The 20322-nt window shown below is 37.3% G+C and overlaps 1 protein-coding gene across 2 annotated transcripts in view; it reads left to right on the top strand.

Annotated features, from left to right (window-relative positions):
* Positions 1-20310, top strand: part of LOC134753650 (fatty acyl-CoA reductase wat-like) — a 66000-nt gene extending 45690 nt beyond the window's left edge. For both annotated transcript variants that reach the window (XM_063689591.1, XM_063689592.1), the window contains 6 exons: positions 212-328; positions 2147-2256; positions 2633-2694; positions 3760-3967; positions 11420-11600; positions 12173-20310. In XM_063689591.1, the coding sequence (XP_063545661.1) occupies positions 212-328; positions 2147-2256; positions 2633-2694; positions 3760-3967; positions 11420-11600; positions 12173-12518 (1024 nt within the window). In that variant the 3' untranslated portion in view covers positions 12519-20310. The remainder of the gene's footprint in view (positions 1-211; positions 329-2146; positions 2257-2632; positions 2695-3759; positions 3968-11419; positions 11601-12172) is intronic.
* The last annotated feature ends 12 nt before the right edge of the window (positions 20311-20322 follow it).

The raw sequence follows: 20322 nt of genomic DNA, 5'->3' as shown, positions 1-20322 counted from the left end.
TTCTCTGGCTTTTTCTAGTGGGCCTTACGGCAAAGTCGCCGAAGCCGTGAAGCCGTGAGGTCCCATTTAAAAGGCCCTAATTCACTAGCTTTCCTGGCTGTCATGCTTCAAAACTTGTATCATCAAATAAGGCGTGTCACCAAATAATGCAAGTTTACCTTAGTTATATTTTTTGTAATAAATGCCTATTAAATTAAATCTTCGTCCACAGCAACTGCAACCTGAGCGAGATAGACGAGGTATTCTACGAGAGCCCCATCCCCGGAGACAAGCTCATCGATCTAGCAGAGAGCCTGGATGAGAAGACGATTAACAGCATCACGCCTGGGTAAGATGTAGAGCGAGATAGCAGCATGTAGAGCAAGATAGACGAGGTGTCCTATGAGGGCCCATCCCTGGTCACAAAATTATTGATCTAGCAGAGAGCATGGATGAGAAGACGATTAACAGCATCACGCCTGGGTAAGATGTAGAGCGAGATAGCAGCATGTAGAGCAAGATAGACGAGGTGTCCTATGAGGGCCCATCCCTGGTCACAAAATTATTGTTTTAGCACTGAGCCTACACACAGAATATATAATAGTACTAGGTACAGAAGACTCACTCCCTAACAAAACGCGACTACTACGGGCAAGGCGGCGCAAGCGCGTGCAGGCGTCCGTTCCATAGCGGTGTGCGGCAATTACTATGGCAAAACCTCAAAATTGAGGCAGCCGCAGGTACTTGTAGCGACGCGACGAAATCGCGGAGTGAGACACGCCTGGCCTAGATGAGAAAACGCTGAAACAGCTTTACACCTGGGTAAATACAACATCAAAATTGAGGTGACTGCGGCTAATTTCAGTACTGCAAGCATTATCAACTCATGAGAATTCATTTCCCGTTGTATTACCTATCTGAAAACCAACTGGTTATAGCAATAAGATATAAAGTGCAAAGTGGATAAAGGGCAAAGTGGATAATCCTTGTGTGCTCTCGAGCATACGGCTGTTCGTCCCCAACGACTATGTGCGCGCGGGCGCTCGACGCCGGCACGCGCTTTTCGCAGTCCCCGTGACGCGCACGCAGTACGCGCGCCGAGCGCCCACGTCGAGAGCCCTCGAACTTCTAAACGGTTTAGTTGGCTCGGTCCAGGATGCTGACCTTTTTAATGACAAGTTGTGTCTTTTGTGCTCAAAAATATCCCAATATTTAAATGTTTTTGTCACACGTCCCTAGACTGAGGCGGTTGGGAGATATGCCCGAATGTTGTTTTATTATGTTTAATTATGTTATTTATGATGAATTGTTTGGTTTGTTGTGTTTTACTTGTCTTGGGTTGTGTATGAAATGTTTTTTCCTATGTCATGGCGTTTGGCCTCCGCTGTGAGCCGGACATGTTTTTGTAAATAAATAAATAATAATAATAATAAAGTAAAGGATCACCATTTTCGTATCCAAGTTGGTAGTGGAATGTCTTTTATCCTTACTGCCATCAACAGATCATTTAGGACTTTTAATAATATAAGAGTATTTGTCAGAAAATTCAGCTTCCGTGTGGCAAAAAGCTTTATAAAAAAAGTAGTTTATAGTTTATTTGCCAAAGTGTACAAGTTTTTCTTAACCTATAACTAGGCTATGCCTGTCTTGTGGAGTCAGATTGAAAACAATACTAATTTGAATTACATCCTACGCTGAAGTTTTGATTATCTAATAATTCTAATATGTATTTTATATATGTACTATTTTTTTTTAATAGTCATAGGCTTAATCTAAACAGGAACAATCACAATTTAGGTAGAGTAAGAGCTTTAGATTTCTCTTCTTACCCATTTCCCTTTTTTACCCCTGTGGATCGTGATTACATATGGCCTGTTTTTAATCTACATAACCTTATACCTTCAAACGAGCAATTCTTGTATATATCTATCTATCTATATATATATATATATATTTCGGGGATCTCGGAAACGGCTCTAACGATCTCGATGAAATTTTGCTATATGGGGGTTTTCGGGGACGAAAAATCGTTCCAGCTAGGTCTAATCTCTGGGAAAACGCGCGTTTTGAGATCACTCGTATATGTTTTCCGAGCGAAGCTCGGTCTCCCAGATATTCATAATTGATGCGGATAATCAAAGCTAATGTTTAATGTTTTCCATTACAGACTGATCGGAGACTTCCCCAACACGTATGCGTACACCAAGGGCGTGGCCGAGGATGTGCTACAGAAGTACTCTCAGGGTCTACCAGTGGCTGTAGTCAGACCTTCGATTGGTAAGTCAGGATTTGTTCTCATTTCTAAAGCAGGCGTCCAACCGGCAGCGATCAGAAACTAAAATTACAGCTTTATTTTCCTAATTTGTCCAATATTGGTACAAAGAAGGATGATTAGGTACATAGTAAACTGGTAAACTGTCATTTTAGTATTTGGATAAAAACAAAGCTTAGAGATTACAAGGACTTTTTTATTTACGTAATTTTTTTTACATCTACCTACGTAGTCGATCATTAGTAGCTTTTTCGCTGCCGGTTGTATTGTAGAATAGCTGCCATAACACATGGATTATTGGTTCAGAATTCTACAGATAGTTTTCGTCAAGATTAATTTCATCTACATACATGTGTGTAAATAATTCTTTTATTTATCTAGTGATCGGAACAGCGAAGGATCCAGTAGCCGGGTGGATTGACAACGTATACGGACCTACAGGGGTAAGTAAAAGGATAAACTGATTTGCAAAAAAAACCATTAAATTAAGAGGTCCCCAAACTGTCAAGGTTATCTAAAACCGAATCAGAGCACCCCGCTATCCACGTGGTCTTGTCTGTCGTACCCCTAGAGAGCAATTGCGAAAACGGAGGCGCGGAGGGAGGCCCGCCCACGCCCGCTCACTACAATTTGCTCCGCAGCTTCGGCTTGCTTTTCCAATGATATACTAAGTAAGCCCTGTTAATCTAATTCTAAGAATACAGGTAGTAGTTTTATTTTACTAAATCGATTGCCATCTAACCAACCAAATCAAATAAGACCGGATTTCTCACGTTTTTCTGCAAAACGAACTGATAAATGTTAAATGAGATATTTCAAGAAACTCATTTATACCTTCGATTCTTGCTGAAGCCAGTTGCCTTGGCCACAAGCGCTGTATCCTATTTCGACCAGTTGCTCGAGCGTAGCAAAGCTCTCATCTACCTACAGGTAGACTTTCTCAATCGATTCTTGTGAAATTTTGAAAGCATTTCGACAGGTTTTGGATATTTATCAAATTTGCGGAGCATTTTTCCTGATATTTTTTTTTTACTACGTCGGTGGCAAACAAGCATACGACCCGCCTGATGTTGAGCAGTCTCCGTAGCCTATGTACGCCTGCAACTCCGAGGAGTTACATGCGCGTTGCCGACCCTAACACTCCGCACCCTCGTGGAGCTCTGGCAACCTTACTCACCGGCAGGAAAACAACACTATGAGTAGGGTCTAGTGATATTTGGCTGCGGTTTTCTGTAAGGTGGAGGTACTTCCCCAGTTGGGTTCTTCTCTAGATCTGGAATGTCATCCGCTGTCCTGTGCCCTACCACAAAAAGCGAGATGTCATTCACAGTGCCCATACCTCTCCTTCGGGCTTAGTTTATGGACATACCCAGGTCCGGACGTAGTTTAAGCACATACCCGGGTCCAAAGGACATACGTACCCGGGTCCTAGGACATACCCGGGTCCTAGGACATACCCGGGTCCAAAAATAATTGTTTGCTCTAAATACTTTTTCTCCTCTTACCAGGTGATAGTAGGCGCCGAGCTCGGCCTCCTGCACGTGCTGCACGCGGCGCCGCAAGCGTCCGCGTCGCTGGTGCCGGGCGACGCGGTCGCCGCCGCCTGCGTGGCCGCGGCCTGGAGCGTGTCGCGCGCCGAGAACCACCAGGCGCCGCCCCGGGACGCCCCGCCACTCTACCACTGTGTGTGTTCCGAGACGGCTCCTATTACATGGAGTAAGTTTTGTCAGTCAGTGTTGCTCTCGACGCCCTTTTGGGAGGGTGTGAGAGGGCTCTTCCGCATCCCTGCTGTGGAGCCCGTATGGTGTCGCACCCCACTTTGTGGGTTGGTCGTTCGCCGTCATTTTGGGGTCGGCTGTGTGTCCTAGTAAGTTTTGTCTTCTACCTCTATCTGTCTGTCTTTAAAACAATCCCAGCATCTCCACCAACTGAAGTAAACGCCTTAATAAAGAATTTTTAGTAGATGAAAATTAGTAAGTAATAAAAATAATAATAATTGGATCTCATCTTAATTGAAGTAACTTAATTTTAATTACAAGTTTACTGTATACTGAATCAATGTTTAATGTATGTTGTTCCCAAACAAATATTTGGAACTGTATAAAATAAATAAATATTAGGGGACATCTTACACAAATCAACCTAGCATCAAACTAAGCAAAGCTTGTACTATGGGTGCTAGGCGACGATATACATATATATGTCGCAGACCGTTTGTTATGACGGCTGCGTCTGATGGAATGTCAAGCAATGTCAAATATTCAGATTATCTATGCTTGAGTGTGTTTGACTGCGATACAGTGACGTTAGTTTCAATGACTCGAACAGCTGTCATGATTGTATAATTGTACCTGGCTGATTAAAACGACAGTTTTGAAAGAAGGAGCGGTGATTTTGAGAGGGGCCGTCATTTATGAAAGAAAAATAGAAAAGCTAATGTATCGCAGTCAACTACACTGCATTCCAGTTATTAATTAATTAAATAAAGTTAAGGTTTGTCATATCAAACGTGGTTATTATTAAACTACATAATGGCGGATAACCCGCCGACATCAGAAGTGGTCAACCCAGACCGTTTGGAAAGAGAACCCAGCCCCGTGGTCGGCAAGCTTTTGCCAAGACGAGACAATCGTGATTGTATACCTTTAGAGCCAGCAAAAGAGCAGAATGACAACGAAGATGGTGGGCAAAAGTGGCGTCTTATGTTAGAACAACAAAATCAAAACTTCCTAACATTGTTAGAAGCAATTAAACCGCAGACTCCGACAACCAAGATGATCCAGCTGCCAGAATTTGACCCAGATAAGCATGATTTGAATGCAAAGGCCTGGATTACAACCGCTGACATGTGTATCACCGACAATGGCTTAAATGGTTCGTCATTAATAAATGTGCTAAGCCGCGCGTTAAAAGGTCAGGCATCAGCATGGCTTTCAGAAATCTCATTCCCAGGGATAACATGGAACGAATTTAAAGATATTTTCGTCACAAGATATGACTGCCCAGAGACAACAGCGGCTTCACTTATAAACCTAAACAACAGCACGCCAAAAGAAGGTGAGTGTCTGGCAGCCTACTCCTCCAGAATAATGACGTCGCTTATGTCGCGAATGAAAGACTTAACACAAGAGCAGATTGTTATTTCAATCGTTTTAGCACACATATCACGTTTAGACCCTCGTGTGCCACGACTAGCTTATACGACGGAAATTCAAACTAGACGTAAGCTACAACAAGAGCTACGTGCATTGTCCTTTTTGAAACGGAAATTACCCGACACGAAAACCGAAACAGACTTCGGAAACAAACGATTTAAGACTAACAGCCATATCAGATGCTTCAATTGTGGAATGACAGGACACAAAGCACATCTGTGTCATCATCAATACAAAAGAAATTCGAAGATAGATGTAACACGCCAACCAACGAATACAATGTCGTCGAAAACTTCAACCAAGGACGACAACAGTAACGTCACATGCTACAGATGTAATGCTCGAGGCCACTACGCAAACAGATGCCCAGCAGCGGGCAGTCATGCTCGTCCCGGTAGTGGCGGTACTAACAGCAACAACAGAAGCAGCTCTGGTGCAGCACCCGAACAACGTCGCGTAAACGTATGCATGGTCAATGCACCTATGGGAAAGCTCAGTCACTCTGGTAAAGTATTCGATTTTTTTTACGATTCCGGAGCCGAATGTTCGTTGATTAGACATAGTGCCTCTTCTAGATTTAATGGTGAGCGTACTTGTGCTGTTGTTACTATGACAGGCATTGGACAAACATCTATTAATAGTTATTTAAAAATTTCAACCAGTATTCTTATTGACAATATTAACTTGAATATACTACTACCTGACAGTTACCTTCAGCATGATATTATTATAGGACGCGAAATTTTAAACAACAATATTGCTATTATTATGACATCCGCTACTTTATTACTCACAAAAGTCAATAACAAGAAAATTGCAACAGCAGTTTTAATGTCCAACGTAGAGTCGACAGTTAAATCGCAAGAAGGAGAGGTAGAGTTAATGGTAGAGCCCGTGGTAGGGCCAAACATAGAACTAGCCGTACAATTAATTGAACCGCCGGTAAAACAAAACTTAACAAAAGATCTACCAGATTTCAACAACATTGACACTGATGTTCCTCCCGAATATAGATCCCAACTAGTTGGTATCTTGAATGACTTTAGTGACAACTTTACCATTGGAACACCTCCTCACCCTGCCGTTATAGAACCAATGCAGATTCGTCTTAAGGACCCAAACAAAACAGTTTGCCGACGTCCTTATCGCTTAAGCCCAGATGAAAGACAAATAGTACGTAATAAAGTCAATGAACTGCTCGCATCCAATGTCATACGCCCAAGTTCGTCACCATTTGCAAGCCCTATACTCCTTGTGAAGAAGAAGGACGGCTCAGATCGTATGTGTGTGGATTATCGTGAACTAAATGACAACACTGTTGCAGACAGATTCCCATTACCATTAATATCTGACCAGATAAATAGGCTTCAAGGCGCTCGTTACTTCACAACCCTTGATATGGCCAGTGGGTTTCATCAGATACCGGTACATGCAGATTCTATCGAAAGAACTGCTTTCGTAACACCAGACGGGCAGTACGAATACCTGACTATGCCCTTTGGTCTTCGGAATGGGCCCTCGGTTTTTCAACGCGCTGTCAATAAAGCATTAGGAGATCTCGCTACCAAATTCGTTGTAGTCTACATGGATGACATAATGATTGTGGCTTCCGATATTAAACAAGGCTTGCAGAGGCTTCGCATAGTTCTAGACATTTTAACGAAATCTGGATTTTCATTTAACTTAAAAAAATGTTCGTTTCTTAAACAAAGAGTGGAGTATCTTGGTTATGAGGTTACGTGTGGCGAAATCCGACCAAACCCAAAAAAAATAGCGGCGCTAGTTGATACCCCGCCACCAACAACAGTCACCCAGCTTCGACAATTTATCGGTTTGGCCTCGTATTTCCGCCAGTTTATCCCTAAGTTTTCCCAAGTGATGGCGCCCTTATATGCACTCACAAACGTCTCTAAAGGTAACATTTCATGGGAGAGTTCACATGAAAAAATCAGACAAATTGTAATTTCGATTTTAACAAGTAACCCAGTCTTGTCAATCTTCGACCCGAATTATCCATTAGAATTGCATACTGACGCCAGTTCCATTGGGTATGGTGGAATTTTAATTCAGAAAAAGGATGGAAAACGTTACGTAGTTGCCTACTTTAGTAAGCGCACCACAACTGCAGAATCAAGGTATCACTCTTATGAATTGGAGACTCTCGCAGTAGTAAACGCAATAAGACATTTTAGGCATTATTTGTACGGGCGAAAATTTACAGTAATGACGGACTGTAATGCACTTCAGTCAACACGTAAAAAGTTAGACCTTACCCCAAGAGTACACAGATGGTGGGCATTTTTGCAATCGTTTGACTTTGACATTATACATGTTGAAGGGAAGCGGATGCAACATGCTGACTTTTTCTCTAGGAATCCCATTTCGGATCGTGAGGATAATCCTGAGGATAAAATAAATAATTTAATCAGTAGAAGAGAACAAAGAACTATTAACATTGCTAATCTTTCATCCAATTGGTTGGTAGCTGAACAACATCGAGATGAGGAAATTTCTCAACTAATATCTAAAATTAAAAACGGCGACCTTGACACTGAAATTGCCAAAACGTACGAACTCAGGTCCGGTATATTACATAGAAAAATTCAGCGCTATAACAAAAGTCGGTGTCTTCCCATATTGCCCAGAGCACTAAGATGGTCTGTTGTACATACTACACATGAGTCCTTAATGCATTTGGGATGGGAGAAAACTTTGGAAAAGATGTACGATGCATACTGGTTCGAGAATATGTCAAAATTTGTTAGAAAGTTCGTGGATAACTGTGTAACTTGCAAAATCGCAAAGTCACACACGGGTAGAGTTCAAGCAGAACTGCATCCTATTCCAAAGGTTGCCATTCCCTGGCATACACTCCATGTTGACGTTACTGGAAAGCTAAGTGGCAAAAATGATACAAAAGAATATGTTCTCGTTGTTATCGATGCTTTTACGAAATTCGTTTTGCTTCACCATACCCTGCACATCGATACCGTTAGTAGTATCCGAGCACTCAAAAATTGTGTTGCTCTATTTGGGGCACCAACTCGGATCATAGCTGACCAAGGTCGCTGTTTCGCCAGTACTGATTTTCGTGAGTTTTGTACAACTCATAACATAAGTTTACACTTAATTGCTTCTGGCAGTTCAAGGGCGAATGGACAGGTGGAGCGAGTCATGAGTACACTAAAGAATATGTTTACAGCAGTAGAAACGAGTAAGGATCGTTCATGGCAAGACTCGCTTCCAGACGTACAGCTAGCTCTTAACTGCACAGTTAGTAGGGTTACTAAATACAGTCCCTTAGAATTGCTAATAGGAAGAGTCGCGCGCCCCCTTAATTTAATGTTTTCAGATGAACCTGAAGTCGATATTAACCTAGCTAGATCTAGAGCTACCGAGAATATGACAAGATGCGCAACCTACGACAAAACGCGATTCGATTCCAATAAAGCCAAATTTACCCGTTTCGTTGTTGGTGATTTTGTACTTATCTCTAACGAAGAAAGAAATCAAACAAAACTTGATCCGAAGTATAAGGGACCTTTTAGGGTAGTAGAAGTGTTGGACGGCGATAGATATGTATTGAAGTCTCTCTTGGGTAATCGTCAGTACAAGTATGCTCACGATAGGTTACGGAAAATGCCTGATATTGTACGTCCCATAAATCTAGACAGTAAAGATATAGATGATGCGGAGACGGGAACAAGTTCGCAACATTCAGTCTAAATTAGAACCTTTCTTTTTTAAGTTACAAATAGTTAAACGCTCACAAACGACATCAATCAATGTATGAATTTGCACTGGTGGTTAGCCAGTGTTGCAGATTGCGGGTTACGCAATGAGTAGTAGTTTTTCATTGGTGGTTAACCGATGATGCAGATTGCGGGTTACGCAATGAGTAGTAGTTTTTCATTGGTGGTTAACCGATGATGCAGATTGCGGGTTACGCAATGAGTAGTAGTTTTTCATTGGTGGTTAACCGATGATGCAGATTGCAGGATACGCAATGAGTAGTAGTTTTTCATTGGTGGTTAACCGATGATGCAGATTGCGGGTTACGCAATGAGTAGTGGTTTTTCATTGGTGGTTAACCAATGATGCAGATTGCGGGTTACGCAATGAGGACTGTGTGTTGATAGCTGAGCGTGATGTCGTTTTTGGCGGTTAGCCATCCTGGTACTGAGAATTGCATAATAGTTCTAAATAAATAATCTATTTTGCGATCTTTTTTGCGTATGATTTTGCAAATTGGTATAATATGCAAAAAGAGAATTATTGCGAACTTGTTTGTCTTTGATAAAATTGTACCAGATTGATCCAAAGGAATTTAATTGTGCATTAAACACGCATGGCAAGCCATTGCTACAGCTTTTCGAAATTCACAACCTGCTTATTACTGATTTTCACTAATCACTTATGGCTATGGTCAGGATAGCCGAGTGACCTGTTATTCTCGTGGAACTTTCACTTACAGGTACGCCTTCCCACGGGGGCGTGTGAAATGTCAGAATGGCCGTGTCGCAGACCGTTTGTTATGACGGCTGCGTCTAATGGAATGTCAAGCAATGTCAAATATTCAGATTATCTATGCTTGAGTGTGTTTGACTACGATACAGTGACGTTAGTTTCAATGACTCGAACAGCTGTCATGATTGTATAATTGTACCTGGCTGATTAAAACGACAGTTTTGAAAGAAGGAGCGGTGATTTTGAGAGGGGCCGTCATTTATGAAAGAAAAATAGAAAAGCTAATGTATCGCAGTCAACTACACTGCATTCCAGTTATTAATTAATTAAATAAAGTTAAGGTTTGTCATATCAAACGTGGTTATTATTAAACTACATAATGGCGGATAACCCGCCGACATATATAAATACATACTTATATACATAGACAACACCCATGACTCAGGAACAAATATTTGTGTTCATCACACAAATAAATGCCCTTACCGGGATTCGAACCCAGGACCATTGGCTTCACAGGCAGGGTCACTACCAACTAGGCCACACCGGTCGTCAAATGTTGTATAATTTATTATTGCATTTTATTAGGTTACTGTTGTTGTTACTAACATAATGTATAAGCTATAACTAACAAATTTATGGACCATATGTTGTCTCAAATCAAAAGTTTTAAAAAAGTTTATTCGTTCTCTGAGATTTAAATTCAAAATTCCAAAACAAAGTTATAAACAGCATTGTGCAAAACTTCATCTGCTACCTCTCTACATCCGGCGTAATATATCCGACGTAATATATATTATGAAAATTGCTCAGAACCATGTAGACTGTCCTGATCTACTAGCCAACTTGAATTTCACAGTCCCCCCACGCATATCCTCTCGCACCAAAAAAACCTTCCATATTCCCTCCGTTCATACTAATTACAGGAAAAACTCCTTCCTTCTAAGAGCTGGTAAGTCTTTCAATCAGCTTTGCAAACATCATGATCTCATCGATCTGTTCTGCGATAGCTTTAGTTCGATACGTAAGCTAATGACTCAGGACTTTTCCCACTGTTAAGTGTTAACAGTGGAAAAAGTGTTAACTCAACATTGTATCTCTATCCTGTTCTTTTTTCTCTCTTTTGTTCTTCTTGTTAACTGTTTAAACCAATTTTCCCTCTAGTAAGATAAGTAAAGGATATTTATAAATTAGTAAGTATTATTAGTTGTAATTTCGCACACCATGCACTTTACGCAGTTTCTATCTGTGGAAACTTGTAATTGGCTCACTGCTTCTATGTTATTACCTAACGTGTTACTTCAGCTGTAAGTTTTCCTAATAAATAAAATAAAAAATAAAAATAAAATAAAATAAAGAAATTATAGTTGACATTGTTTGTAGTTCCTAATTCATCTTATTTCTATTTTGATTTGATTTGATCCTTTCTTTAAATTTAGCTTAACTATTCTGTTTAAAATAGGTAAAAAATTACATCTTATTATTTAGTAAGTAACAAAAACGTTTGTAAGTGGTCCTAATTACTAACTTGCGCCCTCTATTCCAGCTAAATTCATGTCCCTAGCCGAGACCCACGGGCTGAGCGTGCCCCCCGCACAGGCCGTGTGGTACTACATGCTGACGCTGACTAACTCCAAGGCCATGTACACCTTCCTCGCGCTGCTGCTGCACTGGATCCCTGCTTACATCATCGACGGAGTGTGTATGGTCCTCGGGAAGAAACCACAGTGAGTATCCTCCCTAACTAGCTAGTTGTACGTCAAAAGAAAAATTAATAATTTATTTTTTGGTTTTCTTTAAATTACCACCATAGCGGAGGTTGAATTTTCGGTCGCGGAGTGTGGCTGAAATTTGCGTGCAGAATGCCAATCAAAAAAATTAACGAGGTTAATAAGCGCTCGTGCTGAAGAAAGAGACGTATAGGGCGCGCTACGCGCGCTCCAATGCCGGGCGCCCTCATACTAAAAGTCGGCCCCAACCCGGCTTTAAGGGGTGTTGCGCGCGCATTAATGACGGGCACCTTTGGACCTAAGAGTATAAATCGTAAAACTAAAATTTTTTTTAACATCATCATTCCTCGCAGACGAAATCGCAAGCATATATATGGTCAATATGGAGAAGACCAATATATATAATTATATAATTTTTTTGGTTAAGAAGACCGTCATAAGGCAAGAACTATTATCGTAAGTCAAGTATGTAAACAAACGCAAGAGTTAGACGTGACGAAAGAGTTTTGTAGACGGTCTTACCTGATAGACGGTTCTCCACATTGACCTTAAACTCAAAATCTTTCCAGATTAAGAAAAGCCTACACAAAAATCGAGCAATTCGCGGCCGTGATAGAATTCTTCGCGCTCCGCGAATGGCGTTTCCACAATAGCAACATGACGCGCCTCTACAACGAGTTGTGTGACGCCGACAAGCATATCTATGACTTCGACACCAGCGCCATCGACTGGAACGAGTTCTTTGCGAACTACATGAAGGGAATTAGGGTTTATCTCTTAAAAGATCCAGTTACTACTATACCGGAGAGTATTAAGAGGTATAAAAGGCTTATGTGGCTGCATTATGCGCTGTTAACTGTAATTGGTTTGTTAGTGTTGAGGTTTTTATGGTTTATTGTGTCGTTATTCTTTTGAGTATGTGGATCATTGACGTCTCTGAGGACGGGCCTTGCGGGCACTAAGAATTGCTAGTTCAGCGTTGTGCTTCACGAATTCGAGCGAGCGTAGCGCGCGCTAATTTCGACCAATCGCGCGCGATGCGAACTCATCAACCAATAGCTTTGTAGCCACCAATGTACTGGACCCATTCTTATTGTCCATGATTGCCCGTAAGGCCCGTCCTTAGATATAATACGTCAATGATGTGGATAGTTTAGAGAGGTTAATTAGATGGGTGTATTGAAAGGGTGCATAAAAATGTGTTTGGGCCATTTTCATCAAAAGGATACTTATTGTCGGCGTCGGCGCTATTTCCATACAGCTTAAATTTGACTGGACAAACGGCAATCACCTTTTGGTTTAAAACGGCACATTTGGTTACTAGACCAGCGGTGGAACAAAAATGGGTTTTGATAATATTAAAGTTTTTTCTTTTTCGATATGTCATTGTTAGCATGTTAAATAAGACTTTCGTAAAAAGTTAGAAATTTTTAGGGTGAGCGTTCGGATATATTGAAATATTTTAATTTCTGCTAATAACTTTGTAAATATAGAATTAAAGTTACAAAAAACTTTAACATATTCAATACCACTTTAATTTATACACAATATTCGGTTTTTAGAAATCTGGAACATGTGCTTTCTGGTGAACTTAAAAACATGAATTATTTTGTAAATAAATAATTAGAGTAGCTGATATTGCAAAATTACGATATTATGGATCAGCTTATTATCCTTGTAAAAAATTAGAAATGTAGACAATGTGCTTCTCTAGATATTGATATCTGGTTAAGCAGTATAGCCAATATTGAATTAAAGTTTGTAGAGTTAATATTAAACGGTCATGACAATGATCTTAGTTCCCACACAAAAGATTAGAAATATAAAATTTGTGCGTCACTAAATACTGATACGTATGCATTCCGTGCTTATATTTACGTTACATTTCAAACGCGCGGCATGGTTGCGCGCGCCGCGCTGTGCGCCGCCGAGGCAGCGATCAAACGGTACTGATATATAGGTAGATCAACGGTATATAGATCAACGGGCTAGCGGGTAACCTAACCTTGCTAGACGCGTGCAAAATAATATTTAACAAAATTCAAAAAAATGTTCTAAAAGCAATCTGTATTTTTAACAGGTTAAAATTAAGTATCTAAATAGTCATAAAAATAATAAACCAGAACATTTGGTCGAGTCGTGTCTTTAACCTTGCCAGGCGATCTAAAAAGTATGGCACTTACTTGCACGCAAAATTAAGTTTGTTTACTATACAAATTGTATGCATTACAAAGTTATCTTTGCACACAAAATTAAGTTTCTCTACTATACAAAGCGTATGCATCGCAGTTATTTTTGCACGCAAAATTATGTTTGTCTACTAAACAAAGTGTATGCATTACAAAGTTATTTTTGTAGTAAATTAAAGACCACTAGGTAGGATGTACAGTCAGCAATACTATTCGCTTAGCACCTTTGCATACAAACCTATACAGGGGTGGTATCTTTTCTCTGCAGCTAACTGTACAATGTGATTGTAACTATGAGGATGGTGTATATTTATGATGTATGAGGACATTTCTATTAAAAGTTATGTTAGATTTTGAAATTTTTATATTGAGTATATCTACTTATATAAAAATTTGAATTTTGGTTATGGATTTTATATTATATAACATACAAAAAAAAACAACAATAAACAAAAAAATATATATAGGGCTGTATCTCCTAAACCGTCCGTCGCAGCGCAAAATAATAACATTTTCGTCCGCCTGCAGTGGACCCTTAATAAACATTTTAAAAAAAAACAAAGAAAAAAAAACAGAAAAAATATTTACAGGGCTGTATCTCCTAAACCGTTCGTTATAGCGCAAAAATAATCAAATTTTCGTTCCCCTATCAGAAGCCCCTAAGTAACATACAAAAAACACAATGAAAACATAAAAGAAAAAAACAAAGAAAACAATCTTTTTATAGGGCTGTATCTCCTAAACCGTGCGTCGGAGCGCAAAAAAAGTAAAATGTTCGTTCCCCTCTAAAAAAGATAGATATAACTCCGTAATAGATGGATACAGTCTAAGGAAAAAACGTGCCTCGAAAATCACGAAAATTTGATTCTCGATCAGAGGGCGCCACTAGTTTTGGCTTACTCTCGTATAGATGGCGTTGACGGTTTCGTTTGTTATTTATAATTTTAACGCATATCAGTGAAAGAACATGGGTCAAAATCATATAAAAATAATTAATGCAAATAAAAAAATCATTTATCCATATTTAAATACATTTTAACGTATTTTTATAAATCTTCATTTTTAGTTTTAAAGTATGTCGATAGATGGCAGTGAATTTAAAGCGGTTACAAAATTTACTATGACAGTACCACTCTATCTTATTATATCCTCTTTGCCTCTAAGAAACCCTTTTTTAATATGAGAAAAAACAAAAAAAAAACGAAAAAAATATTTACACGGCTGTAACTCCTAAACCGTGCGTCGTAGCGCAAAAATAATCAAAATTTCATTCCACTTTAAGAAACCCTTAATTTATATTTAAAAAAAAAAAATCTTTATAAGGCTGTATCTCCTAAACCGTGCATCGTAGCGCAAAATAATAAAATTTTCGTTCCATTGCAGTGGACCCTTAGTTAACATTAAAAAAAAAACAAAAAAAAAACAGAAAAATATCTTTACAGGGCTGTCTCTCCTAAACCGTGCGTTGAAGCGCAAAAATAATCTAATTTTCATTCTCGTTTGAGAAACCCGTAAGTAACATTCAAAAAATACAATGAAAAACAAAAAAGAAAACAAAAAATTAAAACATCTTTATAGGGTTGTATCTTTTAAATATTAATAAGGGTTTCTTAAAGTGGAACGAAAATTTAATTATTTTTGCTCTTCGCTCCGACGCACGGTTTAGGAGATACAACCCTATAAACATTTTTTTCTTTGTTTGTTTTCTTTTTAGTTTTTCATTGTGTGTTTTGTATGTTACTTAGGGGCTTTTCAAAGGGGAACGAAAATTAGATTATTTTTGCGCTACAACGCACGGTTTAGGAGATACAACCCTATAAAGATTTTTTATTTTTTTGTTTTCTTCTTTGTTGTTCGATTATGTTTTTTGAATGTTACTTACGGGTTTCTCAAAGGGGAACGAAAATTAGATTAGTTTTGCGCTACAACGCACGGTTTACGAGATACAGCCCTGTCATAGGACATTTCGATGCTAGTGCGGAAAGTGTGTCATTATTAGACATTTCCGCACGTGTATCGAACGACGTTTTTCAATACAGTTGCGAAAAAATAAGAAAAACAACAAGTAAGGAATTCGAAACTTTTATATTATTAATTCTGTGACATCATTGACATTGACATTATGAAGAGGTGTTTTTTTAGCTGGGTGTTATTATTATTGAACCCACTTTAATGAGTTTTTTTTTAAATGCATGTTCTATAAGACAATTGTACATATAAAACATTGTACTATTATTACCCAAATATCGTTAATTACGATTATTTGTGTATCGTACATTTATAAAAACAATATCGAATGTTGCCTTTGGAAATTTAAAGCAGAAATAAAAAACGCCTCTCCTTTGACAGGCGTTCCGTTCTATTCAGACAACTTATTAAGAACGGTTTTTCAATATTCAATATATAAAAAAATAGACGTGTTATAATGATGAAGAGGTAAGTAATAAAATATGAAATATGTATATTTTTCGTATTCTTACTTTAACAGTAGGTTTTTATGTTGATTACTGAGTATTGAGTATTGAAATAATCGTTAATAACGATATTTAGGTAATAATAGTACAATGTTTTATATTTGTAAAACAATACAATGTGTATAATGTTGTATGTAGTGGGTTCAATAATAATAACAAAATCCATTCTAGTCGAATAAAAGCTATAAAAACACCTCTTCATAATGTCAATGTCAATAATTAGAGTTTTGAATGATTCGCGGTGGTTTTGAAATATCGGGAGCTCACAAATAATACAAAAGGTAATCACGGTCTATATCCCGGTCAATATAAGTCTAATGTCAATAATGTCACAGAATTAATAATATAAAAGTTTCGAATTCCTTACTTGTTGTTTTTCGCAAAGGTATTAAAAAACGTCGTTCGATACACGTGCGGAAATGTCATTCTTCGAAAGTATGTAAAGTATGACATACTTTCCGCACTAGCATCGAAATGTACTTTCTGTTTTTTTTTTTTTCTTTTTTTTTAATGTTAACTAAGGGTCCACTGCAATGGAACGAAAATTTTATTATTTTGCGCTACGATGCACGGTTTAGGAGATACAGCCTTATAAAGATTTTCTGTGTTTTTTTTAAATATATTACTTAAGGGATTCTTAGTGGAATGAAAATTTGATTATTTTTGCGCTCCGTCGCACGGTTTAGGAGATACAACCCTATAAAGATTTTTTCTTTGTTTTTCTTTTTAGTTTTTCATTGTGTTTTCTGTATGTTACTTAGGGGTTTCTCAAAGGGGAACGAAAATTAGATTATTTTTGCGCTACAACGCACGGTTTAGGAGATACAGCCCTCTAAAAAAAAATTTTCTGTTTTTTTTTCTTTTCTTTTTAAATGTTAATTAAGTTGAAAGAAAATTTTATTATTTTACTCTACGACCCACGGTTCAGAGATACAGCCTTATAAAGACTTTTTTGGTATTTTTTTTTTTATATTACGACGCTCGGCTTAGGAGATACAGCCGTGTAGAGTTTTTTTTCTTATTGTGTTTCATTGTGTTTTTTGTATATTAAAAGTGTTTTTAAAGGGGAACGAAAATTTTATTATTTTTGCGCTACGACGCGCGACGGACGGGTTAGGAGATACAGCCCTATATTTCTTTTTTTGTATATTTATATAATATAAAATTCAATAACCAAACTTCAACTTTATATATAAGTAGATATATTTAATATAAAAATTTCAAAATCGAACATAATTTAATAATAGCGTCGTAGCGTAAAATAATAAAATTTTCGTTCAACTTAATTAACATTTAAAAAGAAAAGAAAAAAAAACAAAAATTTTTTTAGAGGGCTGTATCTCCTAAACCGTGCGACGGAGCGCAAAAATAATCAAATTTTCGTTCCACTAAGAAACCCTTAATTAATATATTTAAAAAAAAAAACACAAAAAACCTTTTTAATTCTGTATCTCCTAAACCGTGTGCCGTAGCGCAAAATAATAAACATTTTCGTTCGCCTGCAGTGGACCCTTAATAAACATTAAAAAAAAAAACAAATAGAAAAAAAAACAGAAAAAAATATTTACAGGGCTTAAATAATCAAATTTTCGTTCCCTTAACAGAAGCCCTTAAGTAACATACAAAAAACACAATAAATAACATACATCATAAATATACACCATCGTCATAGTTACAATCACATTGTACAGTCAGCTGCAGAGAAAAGATACCACCCCTGTAAAGAAGTTTGTATGCAACGGTGCTAAGCGAATAGTGATAGAAATGATGATAATTTAGTATAATTTCATAATGACATAATAATATAATATAAGTATGTACCTATTTAATGATATAATTCGTAATGAAACATTTGATAGAATTGTATAATAACAGAAAGATGAATATGTAGAATTATATTAGTGTATAATCACATGAAATAATTACTAACAACACTATTAGCACGTAAGGTTTATCTGTAAGTGCTGATATGTATAATAATAAACAAATAGTATTGCTGACTGTACATCCTACCCAGTAGTCTTTAATTTACTGTACTACAAAAATAACTTTGTAATGCATACAATTACTATAGTAGACAAACTTAATTTTACGTACGAGTAAGTGCCATACGTTACTTTTTAGCTCTTCTGGCAAGGTCAAAGACCCGACCAAATGTTCAGGCTTATTTTTTTGTGACTATTTAGATACTTCAACCTGTAAAAATTACAGATTGCCTCACGAACTTTTTTGGAGCCCTAAAAAATCTTAAAAAATATAAGGGTTGATTTAGCCCCGCTACCCTGCAGCCAGACCTCCAGTGCTGAGTTAGGGTATGATAGGAGAAGTATCAGGCAAATTTTCAGCTTGCCTCAAGGACCTACTCCAAAATGTCTACCAGCTCTCGGACCACTAAGTAACTACAAATAATCAGTCCACATAACAAACATTTTGTACTCATTTTGAAGTCATAATTACATTAATTTCTCGTAATATCGGCATCTAATTTATGTGCACGGTAAACAAACTAATGAATGACAAGAAAAGTACGAAGTACTTACGAAGCTGAGCGGGGGGTGGGGCGACCGGGCGAGGTACCTATAGGTATAGATAGATACGAATGCTACGATAGGCTCCCGCGTGCCGCGCCGGCACCTTGGCGGACCAGCGCGGCGTATGTATGAATTTCGCGCCTTTTTAAATAGATTTGGCTATAACAATGGAAGCTACACACAGAAATTTCTTACTTTTCATAATATGGTTGCATATATTATTTTATAGTATGAAACTTATCTTTATAGACTTTAATTCAATATTGGACCTTACAGGACAAAAAACGCATATTAAAATTTAAGCAGCAATCCTATTTTTCTAATTTTTCGGCTTTGTCTATTAACTTAAGAATTTAGAGATATTATTGTGGATTTTTTAAACTTTAATTCAATATCGACAAAATAATAAGCTAATTTTAGTTTGACAAAGAAGCACGTTAAATTTTTTTCTAAAAATGTAACAGTTTAAAGAGTCATACATAATTTAAACGATGAAGCTTAAACTTTGCACTTTAATTCAATATTCAAAAAGCATCAATCAAAATATATAAATACCTAATTTATACCTAACGCTCGTTCTAACTTTTCCTCTTAAATTACAAATATGCTTAAAACATGTCCCCTGCCATATAAGCATCACTTTTCCTTCTTTAGAATTATCATAACTTTAAGGTCAAAAATATGGTCCCACTATCGGTCTATACATTATTGTGTCGTCACTTTGATAAGGTCTCGTCTGTCATACTGCTATCAATTATTGTTTCGGTATTGGTATTATTGATACACAAATATACAAATTATATACGAAAATTTAAACAAATACTTTAGGTTTAGCAAATAAACTAGTTTTATTTTCAAAGACTAAAAGAGTAGAATCTGATTGTATAACAGAATTTTGGACGTATAATAGAAATAATGGATAATTTTATTTAAGTACTTTTTGGTTACTTTGCGTGATAAAAAGCACTTTATCTACACATATCAATTACCCTCTATGACGATCTCTGAAAAATAAAGGAATTTAATTTGACCTAATTTCATTGTATCGGTCGAGATAACGTTTTATTTGAAGTGAAAGGCACTGTTTGTGGTTCCTGAACACATATAGAACTTGAGAGAGATGTGTGTAGACAAAGCAGTGTAATTTAACTGTACATAACTAGGCATTAAAACACGTGATGTTTTTTGAAACTCGCACGCTCGTTTCATAAACCCTTTACTCGTATTTTAATGCCTTCCATTATACGTAGCAATGACAGACTATACTATAAAATGACAGTTTGCAGGGATTAAACGTACAATGATAGTTATAAAAAATGGTATTTGCTCACATTGTATCTAAGGTGATTTGTGTAAATTATGTGATAACTTAATTAAATTTAAGTGTTGTTGTATTTATGAAGATGTAATAAATTGTAAAAAATATAATAAATAATTGATATTAGTTTTTAGTTTAATTGATATTAATGTGAGTTTATTAGGAGAGTTACAAATAAATAAATGTTCAAATCAGTTTCATTTTTTT

This window comes from Cydia strobilella, chromosome 27, assembly GCF_947568885.1.
Source record: "Cydia strobilella chromosome 27, ilCydStro3.1, whole genome shotgun sequence".
NCBI classification, from domain to species: Eukaryota; Metazoa; Arthropoda; class Insecta; order Lepidoptera; family Tortricidae; genus Cydia; species Cydia strobilella.
Note: the sequence above shows the minus strand (reverse complement) of the source record. Positions and strands in the feature narration are given on the sequence as shown.